This window comes from Lathyrus oleraceus, chromosome 1, assembly GCF_024323335.1.
Source record: "Lathyrus oleraceus cultivar Zhongwan6 chromosome 1, CAAS_Psat_ZW6_1.0, whole genome shotgun sequence".
Lineage (NCBI taxonomy): Eukaryota > Viridiplantae > Streptophyta > Magnoliopsida > Fabales > Fabaceae > Lathyrus > Lathyrus oleraceus.
This window is the reverse complement of record NC_066579.1, coordinates 152,973,334-152,983,952: the sequence shown is the minus strand read 5'-3', so window position 1 is coordinate 152,983,952 and position 10,619 is coordinate 152,973,334. Positions and strand designations below refer to the sequence as shown.

Genomic DNA, 10,619 nt, shown 5'->3' with positions numbered 1-10,619 from the left:
GTTTTGGTGAGCCTCGATCCCATTGTGATGGATCGAGTGCAAGTAACTAATTCCTATGATGGGGGATTAGTGAAGCGTTATCTATGGTGATGGTAGTGATTTTGGTGTGCTCCGGTTCCAAGAGGGAATCGATCCTATGGTGGGGATCAAGGAGTGAGATGAACCTGAGTGTTCATATTTGGTACCACATGCATGTCGAGTCAGTGTTGCGTACATTGCATAAGTGTTGCATTTATATTGGTTGTTGTTAATGTGTTGTGGGATGAGACGTTGTTGCATATGATGTTAATGATGATTAAGATATGGTTTAGTATGATGTTGATGATAATTGAGGTTTTTTTCATGTATGATGTTGATTATGATTTGGATGTAAGAATGTGATATATTGTTGTGCATGATTGTGTAGATGTTGTACTATATTGTTCATTCTATATATTTATTATTGAAATGAATTCTCACCCCTTCTATTTGAATGTTGCCTTTACACGGGCATCATGCAGATACTTAAGAGTAGTATTGCTTAAGTAAGTGGAAGTTAGCTCTTGGATTACTTCTTTATTTTGTCGCTTTTACTAGTGGTACCTTGCTCTGATCATGTAGCATCAGGTTGGATTAAACACTTATTTTATTCCTTATGTCTGATTATGTTGAAGTCATAAGACTAATTTTGTTGTTGATAATTCTTAAGATGTTCAGTTGTTTGATTACAACTCTCTTATTTTGTTATTACAATTGAAGTTGAGACTAGATGTTATTACTTGCTTTATCTTCCATAATTGTGATGATAATTCCGATGCGATGATACTTTAAAATGGAAGTGAGCATGCGGTGATATGTTATAAATGTCTTATTATATGAATATATAATACCGATCAGATGAGATGGATGTCGTGTAAACATCCCAGGTATGATTCAGATAAGTGGGATGTCGTGTAAACATCCTTATTACAAATGTGTGTATTGAAATTTACTGTTGAAACTCATTTTATAGAGCAGGTCACATGTGTTATGAATGTGTGATACCCTACGTGGTTTTATTTTTATATTTAATTTATGCGATAAATTATGTGTGGGGTTTAGGGTGTTACAGAGAGCTTTCGATGTTTGATGGATGAGAAATGATGAATCATCTTTCTCTCAAGATCATGGTAGCTTAGACTCACATACCATCGGAGGGCCGCGTCTTTCAAAGTTCCATCCATCAATTTGCATTTTAGTGAGTCAGTTGCTCCAATGATATCTATTTGAGTCTTGGTGGTGATTATGTTATCATGGGGACCGCTCTTGCCATCAAACAATACTGGATATGATGGTTTGAAATTGTTGGAGATTGGAGCGCCCCAAATCTCAATAGTGAGTGGTTAAGGATCCACAAACTCTTTTCGATCAATTATAATTGGTTGTGATTGTTACTATTGTAGTCCATAGACATTATCCTACATTGTATCATGCTGGTGACATAATTCCTCCATAACAACTATCATCTCTGTTATGATGGCTCGATCATTGTTGTTAGTACTAGTGACAACCCTTACCGTCGTGAAACACGAAAGGACTATTGTTGAAAGTTATTTGTGCGATCCAGGTCAATTTTATCGAGCCCCATAGTGTAACTTTTTCAATATGGACATTTAAGATTCATAGCATTTAAGGTTCATTAAAGGCCATTAAGACTACTGTCCCCCTGATTAAGCGCGAACCCTTAATGATTATTAAAGTCATAGTTCCCCTGCATGATCCTGACCCATAATACTCGCTAATTTGCCTTAAAGTGCATTTATGCCTTTTTATTTAGTCATCGCCTTACATTAGTTTTGGGTTGGATAGGCCGACCTAGTCTTCTAGCCAATTTAAGCCGACTTTATTATTCTTGGGCGGAGATTCACTTCTCTTGGCAGATTTTTTTCGATTTTGCCTTACAACCTAGCCCATTTCCAAGGTGTGTCCTCTTCAGCGTGCTATCAAGTTCCTCTGCACTAAATATGCTTAAAGGTACACATTCCTCTAAGCATGGGTCTCGTAGGAGCGAAATACTTTTCTAAAATCAATTAAGAGTCCATGCATTTTTACAATTCCTAAACACGAGTAGCGTATAAGCAAAATGTTTTTTTAAATCCAGTTAAAAGGTGTGACTTTATATAATCCCCAAACAAGTGTCGCATAAAAGACAAATATTTTTCTCAAATCCATTAAGAAGTCAAACATTTGCCAATACACTCGTACAAACTTAGTTTACATAAGAACTTTTAAGTTTTATGTAAAATTTAAAACTAGAACTTCAAACGATAAGTTTGAGTTTGTGAATGAGTTCTTATTTGATCAATAGACAAGGAAAAAAAATGAAAACACAAAAGTTCATTTTTGAAAAAGTGAAAATTCATTAATTTATGATACCGAGTAATTGGTGATCCAATCTTTAATTATTAGTTGAAATTGATCAAAATATTTATGAAAACTTGTGAGAGAAATGAAGTTAAAAATTAAAGTAAATGATACACTTTTTTTTGGATAAATTTATATCAATAATACAATGAAATACCAATGATTAAATCAACATAATGATTTAAAATCAGTCACGGTGATTTTCACAAACTCTTCAGTAGTAAACAATCATTAAACTATATTTGCAAATTAAGTGTGTCTTTAATTTGTTTTATAAGACCTTATATTTTAAAATTATTATTATTTTGATTGAATTATTTTAAAATTTTAAAAGACAATTTTAAAGGATTTTTTATCCAAATAACTCACACTTTCAATTTTATTCCCAAACTAATTCAGGTATAAAACATTTTCAATCTATCTTAGTTTTAAACATTTTTTTTTGAAATGCAGACAACACTAGTTGAAATGACACATTTACTGTAAAATTAAGGGTGACACCAATTGAATTGGCGACTCCATCTAGTCTAGCCAATCCAATTAACGTCATTGTATTATGCTTTAAGTGGAGGCGTCAATTGAATTGACGCACATGCGCATTGCTAAAGGGTGGTGCCAGTTCAACTGTTGGACATGCCTCAAAGATTTTGCGTTCTACAAACCTATTATTCAAATTGATGGAACACAGTTGTACGATAAATACAAGGGCATATTACTTATGGCAGTAACACAAGACAATAACAATATCTTTCCCATTGCTATCGCTCTAGTTGAAGGTGAGACTGTTGGTGGTTGAAGTTCATTTCTTAAGAATCTCATAACACACATTGCTCCACAACCTAACCTCTGCTTGATTTCAGACAAACATGTATCTATTGAGAGTGCTTACACTAATCCTGATAACGAATGACACAGTCCGTCTTCTACCTATGTATATTGCATTAGACGTATTGCATAAAACTTCATGTGGGAAATGAAAGACAAGAACCTTCAAAAAAAGTTGTGAATGCAGGGTATGCTTTAAATCAACCATCATTTTGACACTACCACAACAAAATTAGATTGTCAAATACGGATGCATTAAGGTGGTGGATAACATTCTATTGGAGAAATGGATAAGGGAATTTGACGGAGGACGCCTATGGGGCCACATGGCAACAAACCTTGTGGAATCCATGAACGACGTCTTCAAAGGCATTAGAAACATACCAATAACCGCATTAGTGAGTGTCGCACCTCGAAAAATGGGGATACGACTTTAAAGCGAAACGCGATCGCACGCTCGCAATGATGGACTGAACAGAGTCGCCACCGAACTTTATTTATTCCCAAAAATGGGAAAAGGGAAAATATCGATAAAACCCCTAAAAGAAAGGATAAGATATGGTCATCGCAACCAATATCAGGGTTCGGGAGTCGATTACGCAAGGGGAAGGTATTAGCACCCCTCACGTCCGTTGTACTCAACGGGAACCATTAGGTCAGTTGTGTGCGTTAATGTTAGTTTGAAATATTAGGCTTTTCAAATTATTAGGTGGGAAAGAAAGAGTAAAAGAGAGGAAAATGTTTTTGGATTTTTTAACGAAGGACTAAACCTAAGTTTTTTATTAGTGGGCCTGACAAGATTTAAAAATCCTGCTCCTACGTATCTCAAAAGAGAAATCAAGGCTTACGTAGTTCTGGGTAGAAAATGTTTGTTTGTTGGTCGATTTTAGCGAAAGATATACTGTATTAATCGACAAAAACATTGTTTTACCCAAAACAGATGAGGAGTGAACGCATACCACACATCGAACGGATTTATAAATCTACATTCGGAAAAGCGTCATTTATCTCTACTCAACAATCGTGGCCGAAACATTGTTTTGTATCACTTAAGACAATATATCTTTCATTTATGAAAAAGGTTCTTGATTAGTCGCACGGTGGCGAGAAAAGAGTTTGGTCGGTTGGATGTATTTTGAGTGATGGCGAGAACTTGGATGAGCGAGATATACATCTCGAATCCTAGTCTCAGGAGTGCTCGGTATACACCATGTTCCATTTCCATCTTTATTGAAAAAGTATTAAGGTAGGAATTAGGTATTTTGAAGTTTGAAAGACGAGTACTTATGACCTACAAGCTCTTACAGCTTGGGTCTAATACTCGGGACTACGTCTGGACATTCCACCCAGGCAGTCTGTTTCTTTCCAATATTGCTAAGAAAATGATTCGAATATTTATGAATGTTTTGGAGGGAAGACGAATATTTATGGCTTGCAAGCTCTTACAGCTTGAGCCTAATATTCGGGATTACGACTGGACATTCCATCCAGGTAATCTTTTTCTTCCAACTTTATTAAGAAAATGGTTTAGATATTCATAACTATTTTGGAGAGAAGACGAATATTTATGGCTTGCAAGCTCTTACAGCTTGAGCCTAATTTTCGGGATTACGACTGGACATTCCATCCAGGTAACCTTTTTCTTCCAACTTTTATTTAGAAAATGATTTTGAATATTGGAGTGTTAAAGAGAAGACGAATATTTATGGCTTGCAAGCTCTTACAGCTTGAGCCTAATATTCGGGATTACGACTGGACATTCCATCCAGGTAATCTTTTTCTTCCAACTTTATTAAGAAAATGATTTCGAATATTGGAGTGTTAAAGAGAAGACGAATATTTATGGCTTGCAAGCTCTTACAGCTTGAGCCTAATATTCGGGATTACGACTGGACATTCCATCCAGGTAATCTTTTTCTTCCAACTTTATTAAGAAAATGATTTGAATATTAAATTAAAACAATTAAAGTGCCGAGGTTTGAAATTATTGAAAGTTAAGTTGATGTTGCTTAAGAGCTCATTGTAAGAAGGCCCAAGAGTAAGCCATGTGAGGTTGATGGCGATGCTTAAAAGCATTTGAAATTATTGAAAGTTAAGTTGATGTTGCTTAAGAGCTCATTGTAAGAAGGCCCAAGAGTAAGCCATGTGAGGTTGATGGCGATGCTTAAAAGCAATTGACTTACAAGGGTATGAAAATGGGCTCGACATTGAATCGAGAAATATGATTTTAATAGTTTTAAAATGGTTTTGCATGAATGATGAAATTAATAAAAAAACATATTTGTGTTATTAAATAATAATGAAACCATGAGTATAATAAAACATAAACATAAAAAATGTTAAAAGAAATAAAATGCTAAAAGAAAATAAAATGCTAAAGGAAAAAAAATGCTACATATGAGTATTGAACCCTCTCCACTTAAGATTATGAAACTACCCACTCTCTCCACTAGGCCATTTATCATTAGTTATTATCTTAATGCTATTTTAGATATATAAACCAAAATAAATTAGACATTAGAATAAAAACTAAGATAAAAAAAATCTGTTGGACTACCAGAAAAATGAACAAAAATCAAACCCAGCCGCTTGGCTGTTGGGTTTTAGAGTTAACGGATTGGGAATAGTAAAAAGTGAAAATATTAAACAACAAAAATTAATATCCACTTGGAATACTAAAGGGTTATTTAAATTTCCAAAAAAAGATTTTAAACACTCCTAAGGTAAATAATAAAGAAAAAGGATGAATGAGCTAGCATTCACGCTGAACTGATCTCTTTCTCTCTCAAAGCTCTCGATCACTCTCATTTTGTACCACGCACCTCTCATGAACCCGTCTCTCTCAATCGTTTCCTTAATCGCTCCCTTTACCGCTCTCTCAACTAAAACAATCTCACTCAATCGTTACCATCACGTCTCTCTCAATCGTTACCATCACGATCTCACACCCAAAGGCGAGCTACGATCAAAGATAAAAAGGAAAATCCCCCAAACGAAAACTTACTTTCGGCGACGATAATGACTCAGGTAAATCTCGAATCTTCTTCCCTCGCCTCCTTTATCCCGATTCGGCTTTGATTTTGGAATTAGCTTTTATTCCCTTGAAATCGCGGCCGCCTCCGAATTTTAGGGTTTTTGGTTTTCAAATTCTCTTTGCCTCTCCCAATTTCGTTGTTCTCACTCACTATTTATCCCTCATGAATTAGGGTTTTCAGGTTTGGTCTGGTGGAGTTCAAAAGGGGAAAATTCCAGAAGCGCTTTTTTTTTGTGCTCAGAATTGGACTGCCTTGTTTATGCTAGATTCGAAAAGGTATTCTGAAATCAAGTTTTCTCCAATTGTTTTGTCTTAACTCTATTTTGGGTATTTTTCTGACTTTACCGCCTTGGCTAATTAGTTTATCCTTTTTACTGCAGTGAATTTCTTAGAACAGGGAGGTTGTGGATGAGGTTGAGGTTCAAGGTGAGTATTGTCTGCATTACCATCTGCGTGTAATTATTGAATTGGGCATAAATGTTGTATGGTTTGGTTTGTTATTCACAGGGTTTGGTTTAATTTTTTGTGCAGGTTATGGCTGGTGCGATCGGTTATGGACCAGGTTGTATGGTGCTTGGTTTTTTTCTCACTTGTCTGCTATAATCATCTTCTGTTTCCTTTAGTCGCATGATTTGCTGCTGCTCTATCAATTACGCCCTCAGCCAGTTGATTTTGAGGATCTTCCAAATCTTTTTCAAGACCAAGAAGTGAGAGGACTTCCTTTCTGGCAGCTGCTTGCAAGTTTTTAATAGTCTTTGCATACTCTAGAACATATGCTCCTTCTTCATCATAGTCAACAAAAGGAGACAAATGTGGCGGAGGAATCCTTCCAACTAGATAGTTTTCAGTTGGCAGAATTATTCTAGCATTCACACAGTCAAATACCCATTGTGGTTGAACATATTCTCTTGAGAGGACTCTGTGTCCTTGAGCTTCCCTATCAACGGTCTGGTGAGTAATGCCCTGGTCGGATTCCACAAAAGGAGCCCCTTCGCCCTCCCACGAAACTATACCACCAAAAGCAGGAACAATAAAAAGCAATGATTCCCTTGGTACCTCTCTGCTCAAGAAGGTTTTGACATTTTGAAGGAGATTTTTGCATTGTCGTGTCTCTTCATCATATTCCTCTTCATCTTCACCAGCAGCTTTCTCAACGAGGTGCATTAGTGCGCCAGGTTCATTAGAAGGCAGTTGATGCTGAAGTTAAGCAAGTCGTAGTTCAGAATTTTGTTGTGGGTCTCTGCCCCAATTGGCTTGGACTCCGGTTGTTCAGATTCAACCGATTGAGAAGCTTCAGAATTCAGTATGGCAGGTCCGGTGCTGGCATTGGCATATCGTGACAGTGCATATAGATCTGCTGCCAAAGCCTCCGAGCGAGGATCAAGCATTGGAGGATACTTCAATTTTGTGGTGTTAAATTATTCGAAGCCATTACGCTTGAAGGTTTTATGGCACTTCTATGAGGATTTGCGGCTTTTCTTTTTATTACGGAATACACTGTGATATTTTCTTTGTGTGTATCATGCAGGTATTTTACAGGAACTCAAACTTTAGAACCGTCTCCTGGAGCATAAGCTGAGCGCCTTGATTGAGCCTGCTGTTGAGTTGGTTGCAGTTGGTTTCATTCCAAGAACCGAATAATAATCAAACTTTCCAATATGAGGTAAGTTTCTGCTGGTTTGTAATTTCTTAAGTTCTTACTGGTTTGTAATTCTTCCTAAGTTTCTACTGGTTTAGTAGGCTCAAGATAAGAACACAACATCTTTTCTGAAGTCAACGGTTCAGAATTTGTTTGCCGAGAGTCAAAAACTCCTTCTTCATGAACATGGGCATCATCACGCATGATAGGCTTTCTATTATCTGCATTTTGAAACTCAACAATTTCGGGAAGCTGGTTGGATGGCATGCCTTCGATCTCTTTCATGGAAGAACTATTTACATCTGACGTAAAGGAGTTTCCAGTAGATTGAGAACCTGAAAAGTGAGCTTGCAGTTCCACATGCTCGTCTCCATCCCCTCTGAATGAGCTATTATTGTCTGATGTTGAGGAGGTTCCAGTTGAGTGAGAATCTGATAACCGAGTTTTCACTTCAATATCTTCCTCAGTTGTCTCTTGTTTGAATGAGCTAATGTCATCAGATATTGAAAAGCCTCCAAATGATTGGGAATCTGAAAATCGAGCTTGTAGTTGACGTTCTTTATTATTGGTATTTGTTGCCTTTTTAAGATTCAAGAAGCTTTTCTTAGGTTTATACTCATCGTCTGTTTCCAATTCTGTTTCAGGTAGCGATGTTGTAGCAGAAGTACTGCAGTTTGAATTTCGGGCCGCGGCGGCTAGAGAAAATGTAGAATTGGCATGGCTTTGAGATGCAGGGAATAACATTGTGGACCTGACTTTGAATTGCTCCAACTAACATATCCTGACAACCTGATGCATGAACATTTTCTAAAGTGGGGCACTGAAGCAACAGCCTCTCTGAAATCAAATTTCTACAAGAATTCAAATTCAGATCAATGAGCTCTGGGCAGCTTAAGTATAGAGCATCCAAGCCAGTGCAACTCCACAAACTGAGTTTCCTTAAACGACCATGTTTGATGATTAGCTTTTGATTTATATGTTGTAGATTTGCGGCGAATGTTTTTTGTGATTCGCAGTCATCTCCATCAGCAGTTGGATGTTACAAATCATCCCAATGCCACTGTCACTTATGCCAGGTCTACTGAGGTCAAACAATTCTAGATTTGGGTAGCTTGAGGCAATTGCAGCAACAGATGCATTAGTTAATTCAGATCCAAAAACAAGAGAAAGCATACGGAGCCCCCTCAATTGAGCGGCTGTAGGAGCAAGCACGGCAGTATGAGAAAGCCTCATTGAAGTTATGTGTATATTTTTCTATTAGATCCCTGTAATTGTGATTGTTCAGGATTGTACTTGTAGTATTCATGTAATATTATGAACTTGTAAGAAAATCCTGTGAAATGTAATTTGGAACATGACTTTGTAACTTATGGAAATGTTGTGATGGTTGTGTAACGAATTCGGAAATGGAAATGGATATGCAATGGTAATCGAATGTAATTAGACATGAAAATATGTGTATGAAAATGAGTTTGGAAATGCTTGAAAACTAAATATTATTGAATGTTATGAAATGTGTGTATGTGCTATTTTGATTTGGGATGAACTATGGATGGAAAATGGATCATGTTTGGTTATAAAATGGATTTTTAGAAATAATCCAAGACTAATTTAAATATCAATTTAAATAATAATAAAAAATCAGTAAAAACCAAATTAAAATCAAATTAATTCATAATTTGTTAAAATTACTTTGATATCAATTCTAACATTTATTGGAAAATTAAAATCAATTAGAGTTTGAATCATTAGTAAGAATAAAAATTAAAATTAAATTGAAATTTGGAATTAAACTTAATTCGAAATTAAAATCAAATTGAAAATTAAAAAAAAGTCAAATAATTAAGATCCATTTTATAATCAAAAGCACCATGATAAAAAACCTAGACAATGACCGATGTGTAACAAAAATATGGATTTGGGAATGAATATATGCAAATGAACTTTAGGCCAAGTGCCAAATAAAATGAAAAAAATGAAAAAAATCCAGGACCAAAATCGGGGTATGACAATGAGAGCAACCTATTTTAGGTTCAGATCACTTTTCATAATCAGAGACGAAAAATGGAGTGTAGTGTTACGGTCAGGGAAGTTATTTAGTGAAAGCTGCATGAAAGTGATGAAAGAGGAAACTATCAAAGGTAGAACACATGCAATTACAATCTTTGGCCGTCATAGACACACTTTTAGTGTACAGGAAACAATGTACCACAATGAGGAAAGGCCGAATGAAAACTATCGTGTCGAACTAAATAGAGGCTAGTGCGACTGTGGCAAGTTTCAGGCCTTTTCGTATGTCTTGCTCCCATGTCATTGCGACATGATCATATGCTCGCCAAGACGCTTCCGCCCATCTATCCATCGTTTACAAATTCATTAACATTTTGAATGTGTACATCAATAACTTCTCAGTGGTAGTAAATCAGAAATACTAGTCTACATATCAAGGGAACATAATTTGACACAAGGATAATCTGTGAAGGAAGAAAAATGGTCGCCCCAACAACACGCGTATTAGAATATAAATAGATACAACTGATAAAATGGTAAGATTATGTAGTATATGTCATCAGCCAGGACACAATTGGAAAAATTGTCGCAATGTTGGAGCAACCTCTGCATGATAATTTATTTTTTCTTTAATTTTTTGTAACCTTGGTATTTAATATATATACAACTTTTGGTTACGTCAAAATTAACATAAACACCCCTAAAACATAAACATGTCCCAACAACACA

At 36.0% G+C, this 10,619-nt stretch overlaps 1 protein-coding gene across 1 annotated transcript; it reads right to left on the bottom strand.

The window, feature by feature from the left end:
* Window positions 1-6,844: 6,844 nt before the first annotated feature.
* On the bottom strand, window positions 6,845-7,646 carry LOC127096657 (pescadillo homolog). The gene has a single exon (XM_051035208.1). It carries the CDS (start codon window positions 7,403-7,405, stop codon window positions 6,845-6,847), a length of 561 nt encoding a protein of 186 aa, XP_050891165.1. The 5' UTR covers window positions 7,406-7,646.
* Between the last annotated feature and the right edge of the window lie 2,973 nt (window positions 7,647-10,619).